Source organism: Melanerpes formicivorus, unplaced genomic scaffold (assembly GCF_026170545.1).
Source record: "Melanerpes formicivorus ecotype bairdi unplaced genomic scaffold, bMelFor1.0.p_v2 SCAF_27, whole genome shotgun sequence".
Lineage (NCBI taxonomy): Eukaryota > Metazoa > Chordata > Aves > Piciformes > Picidae > Melanerpes > Melanerpes formicivorus.
In genome coordinates, this window is record NW_027142379.1 from 10343309 (window position 1) to 10368604 (window position 25296).

The 25296-nt window shown below is 43.9% G+C and overlaps 1 protein-coding gene across 2 annotated transcripts in view; it reads right to left on the bottom strand.

The window, feature by feature from the left end:
- Window positions 1-4953: 4953 nt before the first annotated feature.
- Window positions 4954-25296, bottom strand: part of SLC10A7 (solute carrier family 10 member 7) — a 169052-nt gene continuing 148709 nt past the window's right edge. For both annotated transcript variants that reach the window (XM_068154085.1, XM_068154084.1), the window contains 2 exons: window positions 12640-12785; window positions 4954-8750 (listed from right to left, as the gene is read on the bottom strand). In XM_068154085.1, the coding sequence (XP_068010186.1) occupies window positions 8706-8750; window positions 12640-12785 (191 nt within the window). In that variant the 3' untranslated portion in view covers window positions 4954-8705. The remainder of the gene's footprint in view (window positions 8751-12639; window positions 12786-25296) is intronic.

A 25296-nucleotide genomic window follows, 5' to 3' on the forward strand; every position in this document is an offset into this window, starting at 1 on the left:
AGCTGGAGGTGGGGAGATTCAGGCTAGATGTGAGGAGGAGGTTCTTCACCATGAGAGTGGTGAAACCCTGGAATGGATTGTCCAGGGAGGTGGTCGAGGCCCCGTCCCTGGGGGTGTTTAAGACCAGGCTGGATGAGGCTGTGGCCAGCCTGATCTAGTGTGGGGTGTCCCTGCCCATGGCAGGGGGGTTGGAACTAGATGATCCTTGTGGTCCCTTCCAACCCTGAATGAAACTATGAAACTATGAAAAAAGCTTAATAAAGTCTTCTTTAAATGAAAACCACTCAAGGCTTGACTGTTAATCAAAAGAACATTACCTGCCTTCCTCAGCACCACTGAAACCAGAACCTGGCAGCAAAATTCAAAAAGGAACCCTTGTCTCTTTATGGCCATCATTTAGAACAGCTGAATTATTTGCTATAAATGTTCCTTCCCTTCTGCTAATGTATTGTGCTTCTGGGATTGTTCAGAGCAAATATTTTTTGTTGCTAAGACAATAAACTACAAAAGCGGGAGGCTTCTGAAAGCAGTTTCCAAGCACATTTCAAGCAGCAGCACTACCACTATGCAATCTGCACAGACTAGATTTGGGGTCATTTTCACTAGAACTGAAAAATGCTGAAATTTCTCACACCATTTGTTTATTTTCCTTAAACCTAGCAAGCTGCTGCTTGCAATATGTGTTTTTGCGCAGAACAAAGCTAAAAATGTGAACAGAAGGAAACGTTTGAATCATAGAATCAATAAGGTTGGAAAAGACCTCAAGGATCATCAAGTCCAAGCTGCCACTCAGCACCTCATGACTACTAAACCACGGCACCAAGTGCCACATCCAATCCCCTCTTGAACACCTCCAGGGATGGGGACTCCACCACCTCCCTGGGCAGCACATTCCAACTCTCTCTGTGAAGAACTTTCTCCTTACCTCCAGCCTAAACTTCCCCTGGTGCAGCTTGAGACTGTGTCCTCTTGTTCTGGTCCTGGTTGCCTGGGAGAAGAGACCAACCCCCTCCTGGCTACAACCACCCTTCAGGTAGTTGTAGACAGCAATAAAGTCTCCCCTGAGCCTCCTCCTCTCCAGGCTAAACAATGAATTAGCAGAGAGAGTTTGCTGTTGAAAAGAAAGAGCTAGACAGGAAAAAATACATTCCTAAACATATGTGAAACACTAAATTACAGAGTAATGGTTTCATACACATCCTGCTGCACATGGAGAGCAGGTTTTTTCTACAGGTCATATTCAACTTAAAAAGGCTACTTAAAATCCTCCAAAAACCTGGCACCAGTAAAATATGAGTTTTCCTGGTTTTTAAACATCCCTGTAGACACTTTAAGTGAGACAATTTGGGGCCATTGATATGTGGTAGGGTAGCTATAGCCAGCTCCTCATGTCCTCTATAATCAGAGAGGTTCCACGTTAGTGTCAGACATCACAAGGAGCTGTTACCTGATCAGACTCGTGGTACAAGTCAAGCTCCAAAGGCTGCAGCACTTTTTTTTCTCCTGTTCCCCTGACTCACACAAACTCTCATGCATCACAGCTCTGGCCCCTTTCTGGAGGGGCCAGAAAGAGGGGAGTTTGTAAGCACAGGGTGGCAAAACCCCCAGTGCCCTGAGGAAGAGCTGCTCCCACGCTGCTGCTCAGGCAGCTCTGGGATTTGGCTCCGGCTCGGGAGGAGATCCATGTGTGGTGCTCGCAGACAGCCGAGCTGAAAAGATACAGGCTTCCCACATTAGCACTCTGTGAGCTGCATCAAACAGAGCTATTGGATTAGCTGGCTGGAACAGTGTCATGCTCTTATTTTTAGTAAGCTATTATGCCTCTGGGATATATTTTATTTATCAGGGAATTGGACCTAAACAGATGTTGTAGTGCTTTTCTAAAGGGGGCTTTAGGCAACTCGCTGTGAAGTACCTGAAAGATGCATATCTGTTTTGGAGGAGAGGCAGGGTGAGTGAGAGAGCCAAATAACTGCACACACATCTTTTAGTCCTGAGCCACTAGTTGGAAATGACAGTTAATTCTTCAGACAAACAGAGATCTAAAAGATTTCACTGGGGGGGGGGGGGGGGGAATTAAAAGAAAGAATGGTTGTCATTTTTATAAAGAAAAAGTTGAGGCTCTCCCAAAATGTCTGTAATTTAAAGCAACATTATGAAACTGAACGGGTGAGAACTTGCTGAAGCATGTGGCAAAAATATCAGAGTAATGCAGAATTGCCCAAAGGACCAACAGGGACTAGAATCATAGAATTGTCAGGGTTGGAAGGGACCTCAAGGATCAGCCAGCTCCAACCCCCCTGCCATGGGCAGGGACACCTCACACTAGATCAGCTTGCTGAGTCCCATCCAGCCTGGCCTTAAAAACCTCCAGGGATGTTGCTTCTACCACCTCCCTGGACAGCCTGTTCCAGACTATAATGGATACAGTGGTGAGCTGCAGGCCCATGTGCGTGCTGGTGCTTCCATCCAGGGGAGCTGCAAGTCCTAATGAAGAACGTGAGAACCATAATTGGCATGAGTATAAATTCTTCAGTGTCAGCACAAAAGCTGACTCCTGCATCCCCAGGCAGCAGCTTGGAAGGCTGCTGTGGTTTTTCAGTCACGATTATCATGCTGCTATGGCATGAGGTCTCAAAGAACAAAGTAGCTCCTCAGAGATGCTCTTCAAGCAGAGGAGAGCATCCTCTTGGTGATAATGCCAGCAGGTTCAGTTAGGGACGGCTAACTAGGAGAATTACAACAAAACAAAAGAAGAAGGAAGGGGGAGGCCCCGTCCCTGGAGGTGTTTAAGACCAGGCTGGATGAGGCTCTGGGCAGCCTGATCTAGTGTGGGGTGTCCCTGCCCATGGCAGGGGGGTTGGAACTAGATGATCCTTGTGGTCCCTTCCAACCCTGAATGATACTATGATACTATAATAAGAAGACACTTTATTGCTTATGTCAGCAAGCACTGTGGACAAGTACTTTCTAACACCTTGGGCATGGGCTGGGCAGCAGACACAGGTGGAGAGGGGCTGCAGACACAACGTTAAGAAACAAAGGGAAGAGAGACCTGCAAAAGCTTTTATCAAAAGGATTTCATACTCAGTTGTTAGCACAGGACTCCCCAAATTGTGTTTCCTGCAATTCTTCTGGCAAAACAAGGCAGCCCATTTTCCTCCCCTTTAAGAGCTGATTTCCCTTAGAATTCATAAGTGTTTCATAAGAAATCTGACCATAAATAGTCACTTTTTTCTTACAGATAAACTAACATCAGCATACCAACACCTGCAAGCCTTTGGTTTTTTTGCAATTATACCAGATGGAGCCCACCTGCAGAGGAGGCCATTCAAAGAGGCTTTTCTTCTTTGGCTTAACTGGGTGAAAAATGGTTGTGCCATGCTGACAACCTGGAGCACAGGTAAAGTGGACAATATGCACCAGCACAGGATGCTCAGAAGATGCAGGGCCTTTTCTGTGTGCTGCAGCTGTTGGGTACCAGCCATCTCTCCATGCAAGGATCACAATTTCTAATCTCATGGCTGCTTCTGCTCTGGGCTAGCAACACAGGTCAGAGTTTAATCGAACCTACTAGATAGCCTGAGAATTAACAGGCTATTTTGTTACTTACCAAACCCAGGTGTTGGCATCAACTCAGTGGGCCTCTTTTCTGCAGAACCATGCCAAAGGCTTTCAATCTACCTGCCCTCCTTGTCCAAAGCTGCAGTCAGCAGGGGAGGTGGCAGTGAGCAGAGCCTGCTTCAGCAGCAGCTATTGCTCATTTCCTTGTCACTCTACAGGTCACTGGCTGGCAGAAATCTCTGCAGAAATGCATCTAAAAATATTTTGAAAACTTGGCCTCTGCTGATGAGAAAATTGTGGTGACTCATGCTCCCATCACTTCCAGGCTTGATTACTGCAATTTGATGGACTGAGAAGCTGATATTCCACCGAGACTGCAATTTGCTTAGGGGAGCAGCTGAGAGGCCTCATTGGCACCAATTGCTTCCAACACATCTCTCTTGTCCTTTAATCACTAACAAATTTAATTTCACTTCTCACTGAAGATCTCCCTCTCCACCTTTCTGGCAAGAGAACAATTTAGAGGCTGCGCTCATGACCTCTGCTACAGCTCTAGATGCCAGCATGAAGCAGACCTGCTTGTAGCAATGCCTCACACCTGAATTTCCTGGCAGTGCTTCCCGTTGTCTTGCAGATCTAAAGCTATGGCGCAGTCCTTGTCCATGCTACTCGAGAAGATTACTTAGCACCTGCAGGGTGCTTTCTGTTGGATGAGAATCTTACAGGAACAGTACATATAAACTGTGAAGAATTTAATTCAAAATGCCTCCTCAGAGAAGTCAGAGTCTGATGATCACAGGAGATACCGTGGTTTAAGCAAGGAAACGGCAGAGAGGACACAACTCCCCTCTTCTGCCATTGTTCTGATAAGATGCTGTAGTTTTAGCCAGGGAGATTAGGGCTACTGGTGGAAATGGGGACAAAGGAGGTTCGATTTGTTAGATGCTGGAAAGGGCAGGCCATCAAATCCAAAGTAAAATACTCTTCATTCACTCCCCTCGTGTGCTACATTATCACCGAGCTTTGTTAGAACAATGGCAGGGCTTTTTCAAACGGCTTCCCCAGGGAGACCCTCAGCAGCTTAACAGCCCTTGCACTGGAGATGTGCAAGTGGAACCAAGGGCAGAATTTAGTCTTTTCTCTACTGAACGTGTTTGCCAGGGACTGGATGTGCTCCTGGCACTTTATAATAACAGTAATACAAATGCATTTGGATTATATAAAAATGGAGAAACAAAGATGTAGCCCTTTACTGTGCTGTAATTCCCAAATGCATCTACATCTATTTAAGTGCAAAACAGTCGACAGTTTACAAACACAACGCTGCGATCATCTGCTGTAAAGGTTCTCTATGAGATTATGATTCAATACAAAGCACAATTCAATGTCTGAAATTTCATTTTTAATGTCAGAATAACATCCAAAAAAAAAAAAAGAAAGTAGCTCTTTCTCCATATGCAGTCTTGCAAGAAAAATGTCTACCAGGGACTTGGTCCTTTCTAGCCATTTCTACATCTCTCACTGTTCATCTCTTATGCACGTAGGCACTTGCACGTAAGCAAATGTGCTTGCAGACAGACAATATTTCATCGTGCCTTCTAACCTCCTGCTGTCAAGATATTTCCTCAGAAAACCATGCACAAATAAAACTAACAGCTCCTCTTTTCCCTGACTGCCAGAATAACGCAGGGGACTCCTGTAAAACCAAGCTACTGGATCACTCTCCCCCTGCTCCGAGAACAAGCACAGCTGTGCAGCTTCTGCTGAGGTGGCCTTTTCCGTCGTGTAACCCATTCGCACTGACTGAAGGACTACAAGATAAAACACCACACGACCACCATTTTAACGGCATGAACAAAATATTTGAGCTTTGACCTGTTACTGGGCTCATCAAAAGCTCCTCAATTTAGTGCAGAAAAAGGGTGACAAAATTTTAAAGGCATAGTCTAAAACTACCACAATGGGAAAGAAAATGTTGGAGTCACTCAAAGTGCTAAGATTCCCTACGACCTTTGAAGTGCTCTTTTACTGCTTGGGCTTTTTTTTCCCTTCTCTGCAGTCACTGGATGAGATTATAGCTACACAAAAGAGGTGCTGATGATCAAGACAATCCTGGTATTTCAACACAGGATGCATTCTCCTCCACCATCAGTTTTGCCTGTTTGTGTTCAATACCAGGTGTCCCTCAGCTGAATTTAACCCAAGAAGGTGAAAAGATTCAGAGCTGTTCTAACCCTCTACTGAAACACTGGGGGAGTTCAATGAGCGAATTTTCAGCTGATAACAATTTGCAGTGTTCTGAGGACTTTCCTTCCCCAAGTTTACTCCATAACATATTTCTGTACAGTTCACAGGTTGCTCTTTGTTTAAGGAACAAGCAAACAGTTTCAAAGCTTATCCACACAAGAACAAAACACAGGCAACAGAGGTAAAAAGTTGACGTAGAGGATGAGCAATTTTGGTTTGCTATTAACAAAATGAAATTCAAAACCATTCTGTTTATTAAAGACATAGAGGCATAAAACAAACATCATAAAACAAACATCTTCACAGTCTTATAACAGAATTGATATGCAGAAGTAGGTTTCACTAAGCAAGGATTTAAAATATATATATATATATAGTTCAGGTTTGATTTATATTCCCTTTAGACCAACACCTCCAACACTCATACACAATATTTTGGCTGACCCAAGCAATCAACAAGGACTTTGTAACGGCTCTAAACAAAGCTCCAGCTTAAACCAGTTTGAAATATTAATAAACACAGAAACAATTTAAAACAGAGCAAGAAGAATGTGGTCAGTGGAACCTAAGCAAATCTGTTGGATGCACTGAAAGTGGGAGATTCAGTACATAGAGGTAGCTCAGTAAAGGTACTTGCAGTGTTCTGACTGTTCAGCATTGACACAACCCCTGTAAGTTACTGCTGATATGTGACAACCTTGAGCACTCTTTCTGGGCTTGGTGCTTTGCCTTTCAAAACCAACAGAAAGAGCCTTCCATTCCAGTGGAATTGGGATGAAGTCTTTATATACTCTGGATAGTCAGGTTTATGGAAAGAGGACAAAAAGACATTGTCCACCTGGTTTATTCTATTCTATTCTAGTCTAGACTCTCTGCTGTGAGCAGGGTTTTAAGCTCAGACAAAGGAACTTTTTCTCAGGTAGAGCCAGTTCCTGGCTAGCATGCTCAAGGGGAATCTTGATTTGGCTCAACAACACATGCTATTCTCTCCAATTACCCCACAGGTTGGCCTGTTAGTGGGTCTGACTGATCAAAGCAGTGAGCTCAGTTTTGATTCCCTTTGCATCACTGGCTAATGAGAAGTGAGCAGAACTCTGGGGGGCACAGGTGGTGGTGATGTCCCTCAGCGCTCCCTCCTGCTCAGTGTGCAGAGCTTGGTCCCCCTCCAGGGAATGAAAGAATTCAGCATGCTGCCACCTCCTGTACCTTGTGACATAGTCAGGTGATGACAGTTCAGAACAAGGTGATGCTGTCAGCTCCCCGTGGCTTCTCACAGGGATGGTGACAGTGCCACCTTGCTCTGACTGACCAGCAGGTAAAGCACCGGTGAGTGGTACCAGATTATTTTCCTGGTGTTCTCAGGAAGAGTGGACTAGGAATAATAGACCAGGTAAACCAAACACATTGTTTCTCACTAAGGCAAAGGGACATGGATTTTGCCTGCCTATTGCTATACAGAAGACCTTTAGCTCACATAAATGGCTACAGCCTTCTCAGAGCTGTGATAATTTACGTCTGCTAAAGATCTGCTCCCAGGTGTTGGCACTCGGCTGCACCATTAACTGCAACGTCAACCACAACACACAGGAAACTTCTGCATTCATATTGATCCCACTTTGACCTATTTCTTTCATTCCTTGCAATGTTTGGATGCACAACTGCCAGCACCACCTCCACAGAGGGGCACACTTCAGAGGCTGGGCTCGGGCGCACCTCTGAAATCTTATCTGTTTAGATATATGTCTGTGTTCCTTGCACCTCAACTCTGCTCCTAGGAACAGCATTTTGGTATTCTTTTTAATGTAAGGTTATTAAAGAAAGTAACATTTTATATATTAAAAAGTTGTGACTGATTGTCAAATTAGCTAAGGTAATGGTACTGCTGCTATAAAGATTCTTTTAATTGGCAAAAAAAGAAACACCAACCAAAATTGTCAACTTTCTTGTCCTCACAAGCTATTGTTCATTACCAATGCAGCAATATAGAAAACATAGCTTGGCTTCCTACAATAAAGCCTCTGATTCAATATTAGCATCCTAAATTCTGTCACTGCAGATCTCCCTGCATTGCACTGGGGGAAGGAAAAGGGGAGGGGAAAAAAAAAAAGAGAAAACCAAAAATTTGTGTTCTTCAGGGGTAAATGATGAAAGATCTCCTAGCTGCAAACACAAATACTTCACTCATAACCCAAGCACCAGACCAGTTCTTTGAAGAAGCTTATGAGGCATTTAAGATATACAATGGCACAATATCATACAATGGAATTGAAAGAATTTTTTTGAGGAAACCATTAACTTTGAAGGAATGTCTAGACAACTGTGTCAACAAATGCAAATAATTCATGCTTTTCAGCTTCCATCCAATGGATGGCCCCATGCTGAGTATACACAAACTCAGAAGAAAAAGGCATGTCACAGTCATATGACTAGGGAGTGTAACAGAGTCACACAGAAATTCAAGTCAATCTCAAAAAAACCCCTTCAGAAAGCTCTTCCCCAGGGCAAGCCAGCAACGGGGCAGGCTCCTAGCCACTTTGGCTAGTTAAAAACAGGGACTTCCAGCTGGTGCACCCTGGCTTCAAAGCAGGGGCAGTGGAAGAAACAACAGCTGTTAGTCATGACCATTCACTCAAGGTAGAAAAATAAGAACTAAAGGACTCCAAAATACTGTACAACCTCTTGCAGTAACCAACAAAGTGGCTTCTGGAAACAATGTTTTTTTTTGCCAAAAATGTATCTGTAAGGCACTTAACAGGTATCTTTTTAATATATATATATATATAAAAATAAAATATGCACTGAAGCAACATTCACAAATAGCCAGGTGTCTCAACTGTCTGTGTGTACAGTATAGTACATATATACATTCACTGGGACACAGGCCATCTCCATAGTTATACCTTCACGGGGGCCTTGGGCTGCCTGGTTAACTTCTGTGCCTGCAAACAGAAAACAAAACAGTCACTGCTTCATATTCTTAAAGACAACCAACAGCACGAGACATGACTTTTATTTGCAAGGGGCAGCACAATGCTGTGTGTACTCCTGGGAGGCTGAGCGAGTCAGCAGGCTGCTGCCAGCCCACGCTGGGCTTTGTGCTGGTGGTTTTGTCTCATAGCCCATCGGAACCTCCTCACCTACAGATAAACCTTCAGAGAGGAACCAGAAGGAACATGGTTACAGTGCCAGTGAAGGAAGTAGAGGTGGGTCTCAGATCTCTTTCAGAAAGCAATTATTTGGATCCTACTCAAACCACTTGTAACACAGATACAAGAACAAGGTTCTTCCCCATGAGAATGGTGAAGCCCTGGAATGGGTTGTCCAGGGAGGTGGTCGAGGCCCCGTCCCTGGAGGTGTTTAAGACCAGGCTGGATGAGGCTCTGGCCAGCCTGATCTACTGTGGGGTGTCCCTGGCCATGGCAGGGGGGTTGGAACTAGATGATCCTTGTGGTCCCTTCCAACCCTGACTGATACTATGATACTACTCTTCAGTCCAGCATTTGCTTGGAAAGAGCAGCAAGTGATTGGCTGTGCTTTTCCCTCTGCTCTGTGATTCCCCTTCTCTTTGTCCTCTTTCTATCTGTGGAATGATCCTTGTGGTCCCTCCCAACCCTGAATGATACTATGATACTATGACACTAACTTCTGACCCACATGTGGAGAGGCTGTGAAGAAGTTTTCTGCCAACACATCTGTGTTCCCTGGCCTCCTTCCATTAGGCTCAAAGTCTGCTCAGAGTATAGTCACCAGTGCAGCGGTGGACATCACACACTGGTGATGTGTCTGCCTTCTTTTCTAAGAAAAGGGAACAAGAAGCCAAAGTACATCAGCCCAGAGGTGATCTTATGCCAGGGAATACCTGATGTCTTTGTAGCTCTAGTCTGCTCTCTAAGGAGGATTAAAAACATGTGCCTCTATTTGATGGTAGGGTCCAGCTCTGTGTTCTCCACAGGGGTGGCCAACTATAGTGGCTGAACGACTTATTCAGTGTTTGACAGCAGTTCAACTCAAATTACAGGCGTTCATGCTTCTACTTTGGCAGGAAGCAGCAACTCCAACTTAGGAGGCAAATACGAGTGGCTTAAAAGTTGTCAGGTTTTCAGCCGACCTGTAGTCATTCCGAAGGATGCCTGCTGTACCCTCTGCAGCACAAAAGCCCACTGCTTTCTTGGGCAGGGCAAATTGTTCTGAGAGGGAAGTGAATGAAATCTGCAAATTCCTGAAACCTGGAATCTCTTGTTTTCCTCAGGCTTTGGGGCCAAGTGCTCTGGTTTTTACAGTCAAGCCAGAGACGTATCGTTTCCAGAGGGTTGGCGAAACAAGTGATTTTCAGTCTGAGAGATGTCTGGTGGCTCCTCCTGACTGTAGTTATTAACCTTTAATATTGTACATTTAAAGCTTGTAAGCACTGCTTGAAAAAAAAACAACACTCCAGCACAAATGTAAACCCTTAGAAAAAAAATAAATAAGCCAAACCTTTAAAAATAAATAGGTTATATTCCCCTCAGAAACAGCAGCTTCCAGCAACTCCAGCATTTAACCATTGTTAAATCCAGCCACTGGGGATCAGTCTTTTTGGGGTACTGTTCAGCAAGAGGCTTGTTTGGGGAAGCAAATTTTTTTGGACCTTTGTAGTTTGGCAGGTTCTGCTGCTGTGTTTACAAACTAGAAATACCTTAGTGCAGATGAACCTCTAAATATTTAAATCCAATTTCATACAAGCAGATCACATGTACTACCATAATTAAGTAAGAATGTCAGCGGAGCTGAGTACTGTGACTGGCTCACCGTCTCCCCCTGCAAGAGAGATGCCAAAACGAAGCCAAGGTGTTTATAGAGAATAAACATCAAGGGTGATGATGACATGTTTATTTTCAAAGTGGGAGACCATTATCCAGTCACAACACTCACTTCTATTATACTTATTATAATGGTACCAGACCCAAGCTCATTGATTTATAGTTGTTTTTTTCCCAAAGAGTAATTAAAATAACATTTGTGAATAATACAGAAGACCAACTGAAGAAACTGCTGCAACAGAACAACAATCCCCCAAAGTGGTTCCACGGCAGCATTACAGTCTGATTAGCACAGGAGGTTTATTTGATGCTTAATGAATAAGAAACTAGCGCTGGTGAACTGTAAATCTCTCCAGTACTGGTTTTCTGATGCCCTGTTTAAAGGCTGTGTTGACTTGCACCAACTGACAGCAGCCCCCAAAGGCCATTAATGCCCCCAAGGATCGGGGAGATCTGGATGAGCTCCAGTCCCACTCCTGGTCCCAGCAGTGGAGAACAGTTAGATGCTGAAGAGAAGCCAGCATTACAGGGATCATTCTGTCACTGGCAGTGACAGTGTCAGCTTTCAGTTGTCTTTCTGCAGGAATAGCATGGAGTTTTCATCACACAATCTCCTGATGGTTTCTGATTTGAAACACCTCATGACTTTCAGACTGATGGAAAAACAATATGTGACTCTCAGCTTCCCAGTTTTGGGTGCTCAACAAGGTCTGATTTCTGGACTCAGGTCCTGAAAGTTCAGACTTCTCCTGCTTTTTACACTTCATGTAACCAAAAGCAAAGTCACACAAAAATGACTGATTTGGGGAAGGCATTCAAGTTAGCAAGGTGACTTCAGTGGAGCAAAGCTGGTAAAAAAATAGCCTGCTGGGTCTCGCTGAACGCTGCAAAGTCTGCTGCAAGGACTTGCTTTCTCTGACATGCTTACTACTGACTAAAACCATTGGAGTTATTTCACATAGATCACAGAATGGCTGTCAGATGTCAGTAGAGTAGAGAAGAGTAGAGTAGAATAGACCAGGTTGGAAGAGACCTTCAAGATCATCGCGTCCAACCTATCATCCAACACCACCTAACCAACTAACCCATGTAACCAAGCACCCTGTCAAGTCTCCTCCTGAACACCTCCAGCGATGGTGATTCCACCACCTCCCTGGGCAGCCCATTCCAATGGGCAATCACTCTCTCTGTGTAAAACTTCCTCCTAACCTCCAGCCTAAACCTCCCCTGGCGCAGCCTGAGACTGTGTCCTCTTGTTCTGGTGCTGGCTGCCTGGGAGAAGAGACCAACCTCTGCCTGTCTACAACCTCCCTTCAGGTAGTTGTAGACAGCAATAAGGTCACCCCTGAGCCTCCTCTTCTCCAGGCTAAGCAGCCCCAGCTCCCTCAGCCTCTCCTCATAGGGCTTGTGTTCATGTGTACTGCAAGAACCACAATCTGAATCAGTGATGTTGATGCAAAACCTTTTAGGTTCTAGTCTGTGACCTTACAAGCTACCTCATGCCATAATTTTGGCATGAAATGAAATGCAACCAGCCTTCTGCAGACATCTTCCTATTGGAAAGGGTGACCCAAGTTCAAAAAACCAAATCAATCAATCAATCTGTTTTTTTCTGCTTCAATTCCATTCAGAAAGTGCCCTCATTTTACCTGATTTCTCCAGTTCCCATGCCAGTGGACAGACCTTCGTCACATCTCCACAACCGAGATCCAAAGCTGTGATGATTAACTAAAGATGGAACCATACCTACTGGGCATCATCTGAATTCCTACTATCAATGAATTCCTAATTGGAACTAACTATAGAGGTCTAACTTGAAGATCTGAACCTTTTCAGAGGCAAGAGGGATAAAGTTCAGCATTTTTAACTTGATATTACTTTGACTACCACTGCCATGAAGGAAGTAACGACATAGAAAAATCCCTACCATGGGATCTCAAAAGAGGAACCTGAGGAGTTTAAGATGTGTTCAGGTAATTTTTTCCTCAAAGCACACTCTTCACTGTAAGTGTAAACCAGTAATTCTTACCTTTTGCCTGGAAACCATCCAAGATTTTATTGTTGGTACCAACAGACTGCCAAGAAGAATCTGAGCTGGATGATAGATCAGTAAGGGGACGGAGATTAAGGAGAGGTGCTCATAACCCGCAAAGACTATCTTCAGCATTGGAATTCCTGCAGGCAGACAAACAGGAGAGAGACTTTCACCTCAGGCTCTGAGCAGCACATAAAAGTAAAGCATTGTATGTTGCATTGATATTTCACCAAAAAAGAAAACCCATGACAAACCCAAAGGAAACAAAATGAAGACTCAGAAGTTCTATCTAAAAACCACAACCTAAACAAAGCAGCAGGAGCATGAGCAGAAAAAATACATGGCAGAGAAAGTTCTGTGGCAGAAAGGAAGGAGCAGGGGAATGCCATAAAAGATCTTTTCTAATTTAATTTCCTAATTCAATAAGCCTTGATATAAAATACATTCTGCTACAGCATGACCGTTCAGCTGCTGAGTAGAGCTCTGTACTGCCTATTTTACTACTTCCTCTCACTGTGCTCTGTTTTGTGTTGTCATGACTGTCCTCCATCCAACCTGCTCAACTCCTGCTTGCAACCTTTCTTCAGTCCATTCACCACTGGAGGAAGGTTGTGTTTTTCTGCTATATACCTTGCCAGCTGACAGCCTTCCTCCTTTCACTGATCATAGTATCATAGTATCATTCAGGGTTGGAAGGGACCACAAGGATCATCTAGTTCCAACCCCCCTGCCATGGGCAGGGACTCCCCGCACTAGATCAGGCTGGCCAGATCTATGAATTCAAGGCAGATAGTCAAGTACCCTGCAGGTGAGTGCTCCTGTTAGGGAACGAAGCTCCCTGCTTCATTCATGTGTTTCAGAAGAGATACAGCATGAGAGAGAAAAGGTTTAGTGAACTTAAGTAAGCAATATGAAGTGGTCCTGCCTATAAAGAGTTAGAGAGCAGCTGGAGTACAGAAGTTGCTAGGTGCTGGAAGAAATGAGTGTTAAGAGCTGGAGATGGAGCGTCTTTCCTAAGAGCTTGAATCTGCACTCAGCAGTGCTAACTCTGTTAGACATGTCCACGCAGAATCTTCCCATTTGATGATGTGATATGTAAAATGAAATTTGATTTAGCTTTGCAGTCATGAAACTGAATGTGTTTCCCTTGAACATGTTGTTCACATTTACCTGCTTCAGTCTTGGAACTTTGCTATCACACTCCAATAAAGCTTAGATTCATGGAATGGTCCGGGCTGGAAGGGACCTTCAAAGGTCATCTAGTCCAACCTCCCTGCAGTCAGCATAGATGTGGGCAGAACTTGCAACCACCTCTGTCTTGCTTGACCAGGAGTTTGCAGTTGCCAACAAGAGCAGCTGCAACTCCTCAGAAGCTCCCTGAGAACAGACCTTCTTTTCTCCCACATCTTAAATGTCATTCTAGGAATCTTCTGCCACCATCAGCCTTGCGGTGGAGCAGACTGCACACAGTTTTCACAGAGCTCATCTGTGTGTCTCCTTTCTTGGCAATGAGAAAGGACTGAGCTTTGTGCCACACGCCTTCTGTTGCTCCATCAGTAGGTGTTTCAGATCAGCCAAAGTTACCAGGTTTACAGAAACTTCTCTTTATGTCTTGGATAAATTCCTGTTCTCAACACCACTTCAGGTTTCCCTTAATAGAAGCTGTCACCTCCCTATGTGTGGAAACAGTTTATATGTTGAATGTTACCACTCCACCAGTGCCCCACTCTTGCTGCAAGCTTCATGAGGTTTCCACAGAACTATTTCCTGTCATTGTTTTGATCACCTTCATCACATTATACCACTAATAATCTAGCAGCCTTTACTTAGGTGGGTATTTCCAGGGAAATTAAGTAAATGAAAGCTTCTGTGCTTAATTTCAATATTATAATTACCTTCAAAACAACATCATGGCCCTATCACAGAGTTTGGCACTTGAAGCCATGGTTTAGTTGTCAGGAAGTGTTAAATATTAGGTAATAGGTTGGACTTGATCTATGAGGTCTTTGCCAACCTGGTTGTTTCTAGAAGGCTGCTTATTATCAACACTGACCTCTGGGGCTTGGGAACAGTATTGGGACAGAAATTGAACGGGTATTTGCATTACATCCAGGAGTGTAACTGACTTGCAATGTTCATCATACTGTTCTTGTGAATGGATCAAGGTTTTGTTGCCCGTTTCCAAATCTCAGCTTGAACCTTGTGGGCCCTACCTACAGAAAAACAGAGTCCCACATTATGAACACGCTATACTTATGCTGACAAGACAGTACCTGGTGTTTTGGCAGTGCAATTTGATCCACAGATTCAAAAACACTTTAGTAATCTGAACAGGACTCCTACAGAGAATCAAGAGGAGACTGAAACGCCTAGCCTAAGATCACACAGCAAACTAACAGCAGAGATCCGAAGTGCCTGAGACGCGCTTGAAATTACTGAGTGTTTTCTGAAAGAAAAGATGAGAAGTTCCTGCCTAAAAGGTAAAGTCTCCAGGGGAAAGCCATTTCAGTAAACTGGGAAAAGAAAATGGAAGGTGTCAAATATAAATAGAAAATACTATAATTAGAGTGACAATGTAATTAGATCACTGGGTGAACAGAGGTTCTTAATTCACAGCTTGTTTAACTACATGTCACAACAATAGGTTCCTGGAAGCTACTAATGTGCAATTAAAGTTCCTGCTGTTTACCAGGGAAAACTGCTGGAAAGAGGAAGTAATTTTTGCAGGTACACATTAGTTTAATGAAAAGGAATAGACCTGTTGCCTTTTTAATGCATTTACTGAATCTTTTAATCCCAACTTTGCCAGCCTGCAAACCTCCCAGGAAATATTTCATGACAGAGATCCACAGATCCCAGGCACAAACGCTTGTGGCAGGAATATTAGCACAAAGCTGAACAAAACACCATGTGTTTTGTTTTGCCATGTTTTAATGCTGTCTAAACTTCTTTTTTGGGTAGCAGTACAAAATACAAATTTGCAGATGACACTAAGTTAGGAGCAGATGTTGGTCAGTTAGAGGGTAGAAAGGCTCTGCAGAGGGACCTCGACCAACTGGACAGATGGGCAGAATCCAATGGGATGGCATTCAACAAGTCCAAGTGCCAGGTGCTGCACTTTGGCCACAACAACCCCATGCAGAGCTATAGGCTGGGGCCAGAGTGGCTGGAGAGCTGCCAAACAGAGAGGGACCTGGGGGTGCTGATTAACAGCCATCTAAACATGAGCCAGCAGTGTGCCCAGGTGGCCAAGAGGGCCAATGGCATCCTGGCCTGCATGAGGAATAGAGTGGCCAGCAGGAGCAGAGAAGTCATTGTGCCCCTGTACTCTGCATTGGTTAGGCAACACACCTTGAGTCCTGTGTCCAGTTCTGGGCCCCTCAGTTTAGGAAGGACATCAAGACACTTGAACGTGTCCAGAGAAGGGCAACAAGGCTGGGGAGAGGCCTTGAGCACAGCCCTGTGAGGAGAGGCTGAGGGAGCTGGGATTGTTTAGCCTGGAGAAGAGGAGGCTCAGGGGTGACCTCATTGCTCTCTTCAACTACCTTAAAAGGTGGTTGTAGCCAGGTGGGGGTTTGTCTCTTCTCCCAGGCAACCAGCACCAGAACAAGAGGACACAGCCTCAAGCTGCACCAGGGGAAGTTTAGGCTCGAGGTGAGGAGAAAGTTCTTCACCGAGAGAGTAATTCATCATTAGAATGTGCTGCCCAGGGAGGTGGTGGCGTCACCAACCCTGGAGGTGTTCAAGAGGGGATTGGATGTGTCACTTGGTGCCATGGTCTAGTCATGAGGTCTGTGGTGGCAGGTTGGACTCGATGATCTTTGAGGTCTCTTCCAACCTTAGTGATACTGTGAAAGTAACTGCTGATGTTGTCCAAAAACATTAAACTCATGCAGATTCCTAGCCAGAAAAAACAAAGTTATTCTAACAGTTACTTTTCCCTCACTTGGGAAAAATAAATAGCTGTATAATAATATATATATTATATACATACATATCTAAAACACTTTAACAAACCCAACAGAATGAAAACCAAATCCCAGCCAAAGGAAGTGAACTGCTGTTTCAATGCCTGGCTGATGCCCTGTGCTGAATCTTAGCTTGAAATGCACTTTCAAGACGAGATTACGAACCAGCACCAAGAGAAGCTCTAACAGAAACACTGACACTGGAGTGACATAAACAGGTGCAGCTTTAACAGAGCAGAGTGACATGACTTTAAATCTTTCAGACAGCAAGAAGTGAAGGTGCTAAGTAAAATGGTTTTGGTTATCATTAAATTGGGCTGTCCTGCCCACTCCCCTTTTCCTCATCTTTTCCTAGCATATTGCTTTCAGTACTAATGGAGTATGATAGCTGCACTAAGTCCAAGATAAGTGAAATAGTGCACAGGGTCAAACCACATACATTCAAATCCAGGTCAGTAGCTTAGTCTTAAGCTTCCTCACAGTACACAGCAGCTCCTCCCTCCCACCACTTGCCAGTAACACAAGGGTATTTATTTGCCATCTAGAGCATTAAGGTTGCACTTACATATATAAAGAATAATGTCTGTAAGGATTTCTGGGTTTGTTTCCAGAGCCATTAATCATCCTTTTCTGCACTTCAGGGTAATAACTGGACTGACTTCCCTGGGTCTCGATTGACACCAGAGGAGGCACATTGTCTATAAACTGATAATGCCAATCTTTAGAAGTCTTAAGGCTGCTGTCATGGTATGAAGGCTCAGGTCACAAACACCCATTTGTGTTGCTATGGTTTATGAAGTTAAGGGCTTCCAGCACCTCGGTTCAACTCCTCTGCCAAAGACCTTTGCTCACTACATATCATAGGAACTGAATGCCAAAGTGCTTTTCTGTGGTTTGGTGCCAACTAGGGCAGGTTTTCTCAAAGTAGGGGTGGAACAAACTGCTGAGTTGCCAAAATGTTTTAAACAGCCTTATTGTGTGAATGTGTGTCCTGGATCTGAGCTGGCCAAACACTGTGACAGGCGCAAGTCAGGGCTGTGTCCCATCCTCCTCCAAAGAAAGAAGTGTGGTACCCAGCTGGGTGAGAAAACAGCACCTCACCTGACCAGGACAACATGGAGCTGTAGCAGAAGAGAGGAATTGCTGAGATCAGCTACAAATATCCCTTACAAACAACATAATTTGTATTCCCAGTTTTTTACACCAAATTTCCCTCTTCTCCTGTGTTTGGCTATGTTTCTCCTACTACCACTCCCTGATGTTCCTCCTTCTTCTTTGACTTTTGGTATTAAGAAGCCCCTTCCCTTTTCTGTTTGTATTTTCTCCCTTCCCTCCTTCTCCCTCCTCCACTCCCATGCTTCTAGTTTGCATGGCTTTGCTTCCCAAGACCTTTGATTGATTCTGCTCACTTGCAGCAGTGTAAATTTTGGGTACTTCCACTAAGTGCAGTGCAGTCAAGAGAAGCGAGTTAGGTGTGTGATGTGAAGTACACTGAATTTCTCTCGCTGTCTGCAGCCTCGCTCAGCCCACCTCACGTAAGAACTTCGCAAACCAGAGGAGAAGCTATCAGGAGAAAAGCTGTTTATCTGTGACCTTCTACAAGGGCAAGGGAGATTGCGAGGGCTGCTCTTACAGTCTGGTGCAGGAGGGCCCTGTTTGATCCCCCTTGCTCCAGGGTATTCCAGTTTGGCTCCGAGGCTGTGGTTCATCAGCCCTGGCCAAAGGCCACTGTTTATCTAGTAGCCTGCACCGCTGAAAGCTATTTATCCTTCCTCCAGCTCTGCACCCAGCATAACCTCCCACATCCTCCCCTTTCCCCTCTGCTCCTTTCACATTTCTTAAAAGGCCCATGAAAATATTATGCTGCACTTCACCACATTTAGTGAACTGTAAAATAATAATAATAAAAATGCCTAAAAGAGTGGAAGGTATTTTTAAGAGAATTTAAATATAGGACTCTTTTCATCTAGCTATCACTGCAGTAATATAAATGAAGCAAATTAATTTTAATGCTCCAAGGTACTGATTCTGTGTCACTGTCACTGACAGGATCCAACTAGACTTTATGAGATGGCATTTGACTTTATGGAAGTGAGCACTGTGCACGCATTTACAATTTTACAGGGACTTTAAGCTGTCATGCTGAAAAATGTTTATAAAACATTAATCAAAAAATGCCTCTTTAATACAATGCATTGTCTGAGAGATGTTAGAAGGCACATATTGTAAATGGGTTCTTTTTCTGACTAAAGTAATTTCTACCAAAAGCCTTTCCCCACTGCTATACAAGTACACAGTGTGGAGAGATAAAGAGCACTTTCTCAGCACATTACTACCTGATCCAAACACTTGGGAAATCACTAATGTACAGCATGCCATATTTCCATGTCACACATGACACATTTGTCTAAAATTACCCAACAGACTTTGACATTGCAGCATATTCCATAGCAGAGCTTTCAACTGACATCTGCCAAGTACGAACTTCAAGTAGGAGCTTTCTTCTTCTATCAAGCAAGTAAGAGTTTTCTTTTATCCTATACCCATGATGGAAGTGATAAAACAATGAGTACTGGAAATCAGGGGTTTTTTTTTCTATTTTACTATGTTTATTTTATGCTCACTGAACATGTAAGCTCCCCTTAAAGCACTGTTTCATCGTTTGCGGTTTTCTATCACATTGCAGTGGGTTCAGAGAACTTAACAGAACATTTTTATCACCACCAAAACACAGGCCATTATCTCTCACACCCAAAGCAGAATTATTGCCAGATGCTCTACTTACATACTCCACTGGATAGGTTTTTCCCCTTCAATGTCTTCATAACAAACAATTTATCCTAAAGCTTTATTGCTTACATTACTGAAACACACAAAACGCTGCTGCTTAGGGAAAGATGTCTGGGGCCAAAGAGGTCGTCACTAGGGCTATGGAACCAACAGGAGTTCAGGCATCAGAATGCCAAATGACCCTCACAAAGAGGCACTGGAAATGCTCTGAAGAAAAGCCTTAGGCTCTGGATTCTCAAGTTCACCTTTCTGCTCGTCTATACATTTCAGAACTCTTCAACTGCCATAATCTTCAAGTGCAACATACAAAACGAATCAAGTGTATGATGGTATCCACTCTGACACTCTTCATGCTACTCCCCTTCTGAAGGATCCTCTCAGGGCTTGATGTGAAGGGAACAGTGGTAGGTCAAACAGCTAATTCTTTTTCTTTTTTTTTCCACTGAGAAAGGGCCTGTAAAGAGGGCCATAAGGGGCATAAATCATATTCAAACTCTCCTAAGCTGCCAGAGCAGGGGGGCTCTGAGCTCATCCCTGCAAAGACACGCAGTTCATGCAGATAGCTACCAGAACGGCAAGATGCTTCTACTCTGTGTTGGAAAACTTAAGGGTTTCCCTGTTTCTCTCCAGGCAAATCACATTTCTATAGTTAGTTTTGAGGAGACAGAAGTTTAGAAGCTCTGCCTGTGCTCAGTTAAGGCTAGCCAGGGAGAGATGTTTCTTGCCCTTGTTCACACTGTTAAGACATACTGAGATGACAACAGAAGATGCTTTTGCCAAATTGTCTGGTTAAAGACACTATTTCCTCTATCACTTCCCTCTCCAAACATGCACATGCTTTTCTCTCAGGCCAGTTTCTTTCAGCTGTGGGAATAGCTGAATGGTATCTGGCAATCCATAACACCACAAATGTTTGTTTGCAGCTGAAGAAGTCCCTGCTGATGTAAATCACATTGGAGAGATGTCAGATTAATTGAAGCTGAACCCCCAAAAACGAGCCAAGTTCCTCCCCAGGTGAAAAATTCCTCAGAGGAAAACTTGGTAGTCCTTTTGTAGCCCCATTCCAGCTGTAACTCTGAGATTTCTTTTGCTCTTGGCCTTAGCCAAGAGATCCTAAAATTAAAGGAATCAAGGCTGAGACAAGTTGATAGACATTTGTTACCTAATAAGCAAACCTAACATGCTTTGACTGCTTTTACTAATTCTTGTTCTTCAGGTAACTGGCTCACTAATACTCATCACAAAAAACAGTAACTGAAGTGCAATGTAAGGACAGTTACTGGAACATCTTGATACTATCAATGTTTTAAGCAAACAGAAATGTAAAAGCTGGGAGGGAAAGCAAGAAAGTGCAGTTTGTCTGTTTCTGGGTTTTCAAGGGGTGCATCCAGATTGGAAGTGATGTCTAATGAACAACACAGGCAATCTCACCAGCTGCTAACCATGAAACATTTAACACCAACAACTGAAGGCTTGTGCCTTAGACTCTCAAACACCTCCACCTGTCTGACAATATGGCAGAAGTCATTAGTTAGCAGGGAATTCAAGAACGAATTGAACCACCATAAGTCATATTGTAAGTGTGACTCATCCTTAAATTGGCACAACAATGCAGGCATGGCAACGTTGTAAGCTGATCCTCACACTTTAGTGCTTGCTTTATTGCTCTGGATATCAGTTTACTCTTCATAATATACCAAAAGCACAGGGTAAATTCTTCCTTGTAATTCCCCTGCAATATCTAAGCTATGAACTTTAAAACCCAGGAAATTAAACTCTTTCTTCCCTTTGTAATTCTTACAGCCAATGCTTTTTGAAGGTTTAATAGGTTAGACACACTAGTGAGAAGGGTTCTGGACAAAGAGGCCAACAACCACCCTAAAAACACAAAGCTGAGATTTGATTAATTTGGTTATTTCATTGAACATTAGCTGAGACTAAGATTTCCCAGTATTTCAGTTCTACGTGGATTTTATTTACACATATCATTTAAAAAGCCACTCCAGAACTTGTTTTATGATCTTTGCTTAACTTGTTGTTATCATCTACGTAAACACAAGAAGGAAAGGATTATGCTGCAAACGGTTTCCTACTATCTTTTAAACAGATGAGTAGGTGTGTTTTAAAGCTTCTCTTCTCCTGAAACCTTGATGCAAAGGCAAAACATGATATGTAAATTCATTATGAATGGTAAACCAAGAAAAGGCTTCTTTTCAGAACAACAAAATGAATTTGTTAGGAATGCCGGCATCGTTTTCCCTTTAATTCTCGCTTCACCTAGTTTCTGTGACCAAGAATAGAAGAGGCTAGAAAAGCTTTAGAAGCATAGAATTGTTTGGGCTGGAAGGGACTTCAAGGATGATCCAGTTCCAACCTCCCTGCCAGGAGCAGGGACACCTAACACTAGGAACAGAATAGAATAGAATAGAATAGAATAGAATAGAATAGAATAGAATAGAATAGAATAGAATAGAATAGAATAGAATAGAATAGAATAGAATAGAATAGACGAGAGTAGGTTGGAAGAGACCCTCAAGATCATCGCCTCCAACCCATCAACCAATCCAACCCACCTAAACAACTAACCCATGGCACCAAGCACCCCATCAAGTCTCCTCCTAAACACCTCCAATGATGGTGACTCCACCACCTCCCCGGGCAGCCCATTCCAATGGGCAATCACTCTCTCTGTGTAAAACTTCCTCCTAACCTCCAGCCTAAACTTCCCCTGGTGCAGCCTGAGACTGTGTCCTCTTGTTCTGGTACTGGCTACCTAGGAGAAGAGACCAACATCCACCTGTCTACAACCTCCCTTCAGGTAGTTGTAGAGAGCAATAAGGTCACCCCTGAGTCTCCTCTCCAGGCTAAGCGATCCCAGCTCCCTCAGCCTCTCCTCATAGGGCTTGTGTTCCAAACCCCTCACCAACTTCGTTGCCCTTCTCTGGACATGCTCCAGCAAGTCAACCTCCTTCCTAAACTGAGGGGCCCAGAACTGGACACAGTACTCAAGGTGTGGCCTAACCAGTGCAGTGTACAGGGGCAGAATGACCTCCCTGCTCCTGCTGGCCACACTGTTCCTGATGCAGGCCAGGATGCCATTGGCCCTCTTGGCTGCCTGGGCACAATGCAGATCAGGTTGCTCAGAGCCACATCCAGCCAGGCCTTAAAAATTTCCCTTTTACCACCGCCCTGGGCAACCTGTTCCAGTGTCTCACCACCCTGATGGTGAGGAACTTCTTCCTAACATCTAATCTAAATCTCCCCTCCTCTAGTTTGGATCCATCTCTCCCTCCCAGGTCCAGACTAGTGTTCCAGTCAATTGGGAAGGCATTTTGAGAGAACAGCTCACTCCCTAGAAATAGTGAGGGATACTTTTTACTGTTCTAAAACTCTATGGACTTAGGCTTATGTGCTTGTGGTGGTCAGGGAAGCTTTTTGAGGAGGATCCCTCCTCCAGATTCCCAGGTGTATCCAGTAATAGCAGATTTCTAAATGTTGCTGCTGCTGTTGATTTTTCACATCTTTGCACCCACTGTTTGAGAACTGTCTGGAGTCAGCAGCTCAGACTGGCTGCCAGAAGGTTCACTGAGAGCAGCAAATGTAGACGCAACTCTCTGAGGGAGATTCAACATCATCTTCAATACTCGCCAGCTTTAGTATGGGTGACACTTGTAGCCTCTGCCAGCTTGAGGTAAAAAAAAACCACCAACAAAAAAAATTGAGTCATGTCCAAACAGGGATCTTCCCAAGGGTAACCTGTCAGCTGTCTGCTGAATAGAATGTTAGTTTGTTAAAGCAGATAAATTAACTCTAACTGGTTTTGCTGGGGAGGGAGGGCTCTTGTCATGACAATTTTACAGATGGATGTGTGTGTGTGTGTATTTATTTCTCCTTTTTTTTTCCCCCCATTGTTATAAAGAGGTATGAGCTTGCTGTCATTAAACCCCTGCAATCTGGGTTTTTTTTTAGTGTCTGATCCAATTACATGTGCATGTCTGGGAAGACACACAACCAAATAAATAATTGGAGAGGTGCAACTCTGAGATGACAATTGTTATTCATCGATCTCTTTCTGCGAGTCAAGATTGAGAGATGTAAGCTCCGAGTGAATGAGATCTCCTGGGTGAGATTCTTCAGTTCAAACACAGTAAACAACTGTTGTCCTCTGATGCACATTTTAGTACTGCTGCAGGCAAACTTTCTAAATATTAATAAAAACCCTACTACTGGCAGAGTGTGTAGATGAAAAGGAAGCCCTGGGAGCTTGTACAGAATTTCTTGCCACATTCTCAGTTTAATCAAAGAAACATACAATTCAGGTCAGAAAGGAAAGGAGATTCCCTAATTTGCTCCAGTATTTCCCCTTCTGGAATAACAGAGAGGTCAAAATTGGGTAAACTAATAGATTGTGAATCTGGTGATTAAAATACCAGTGTCCAAAAGCCACTCTAACTCACTGGACTATGCTACTTCCTACTGTCAGATTGACCTGCCAGCACAGTTCCTTCCTGAAAGCACTGTCCCTAGGGATGCTCTGGTCTGAAGGAGACAAGCAGGGGGCACTTGCCCAGCCACATCTATGAGTAGCATGGGAAAGTTTTTAAAAGAGACACTCTGACACAGATTATCAGAGTGACCACAGCCTGTGCAAACAGGAAACACTCATGTTATCCCAAACTACAAACATCTTCAGTCTAGATTTGATTTTGCTAATATTCTGACATGGTAGCTCTGCTGGAAAAGGCATTCTTTGGGGGTCTACTGAGAACAAAGATATGCCAATTACATAGTAATAGCCTAACAGATAACACTGTTTGGTAAGAACCAAGTGCTGGAAGATTACTGATCTAGGAAAGGCAATCCACCTGCCCCCAGGTGGGGCTACAACAAAGAAGATGCTGCTAACATGAGAGAAGTGCCCTAGACCCAGGTGCTTCTCCTCTCCCCATGGATGAACATGAATCCTTCATTCTTGTTTTCCAGAGACAGAAAGAGGACAAAGAGAAGGGGAATCACAGAGCAGAGGGAAAAGCACAGCCAATCACTTGCTGCTCTTTCCAAGCAAATGCTGGACTGAAGAGTAGTATCATAGTATCATTCAGGGTTGGAAGGGACCACAAGGATCATCTAGTTCCAACCCCCCTGCCATGGGCAGGGACACCCCACACTAGATCAGGCTGGCCAGAGCCTCATCCAGCCTGGTCTTAAACACCTCCAGGGACGGGACCTCAACCAGGAGGAGAAAACCTTTTCATTTTGACCCAAAGAACCACAGTAGCAAAACTCATTAAAGGTTTTAGCAGCCACTGAGGCCCCTGGATATCAGAAGGAGAAATAGGAGTTTCTAACTTTCTGGTAGCAGTGAGTGGCCCAGATAAGGCCTTCATAAGATACTCATTCCTTCAAGCATGTTCCTCCCATCAGCTTCCCTTCTGCCCTAAGGGTCACCACCCACCAATTCTAGGCAGAGGAGCAGCCAGATCATTTTCACTACCATTGCTTTATGAGACTAAAGGTCTGCAAGAGGTAAGAATGTAGGCAAATTCAAGTACTACTAATCCCAAGAAGTATGACATGAGTACTACCAACACCAAGAAGTATGACATGAGTACTACCAACACCAAGAAGTATGACATGAGTACTACCAACACCAAGAAGTATGACACGATGCCAGCAGTAACAGCTGCCGTTCAGCACTCGTAAGAACATTCTGCAAGCCAAAGAGGCACTATCAAAAGTCTTATTCCTAAAACACTTTCAGAAAGCAATTAACCAGGATTATTTGCTAGGGCTTTACGTAAAAGTCAGAGGAATTACACATTTATAGCTAGTCACAGTCAGTACCTTCATGAATAATCACCTTAGAGAGCAGTTCTCTGCCAAGAGCAGAGAA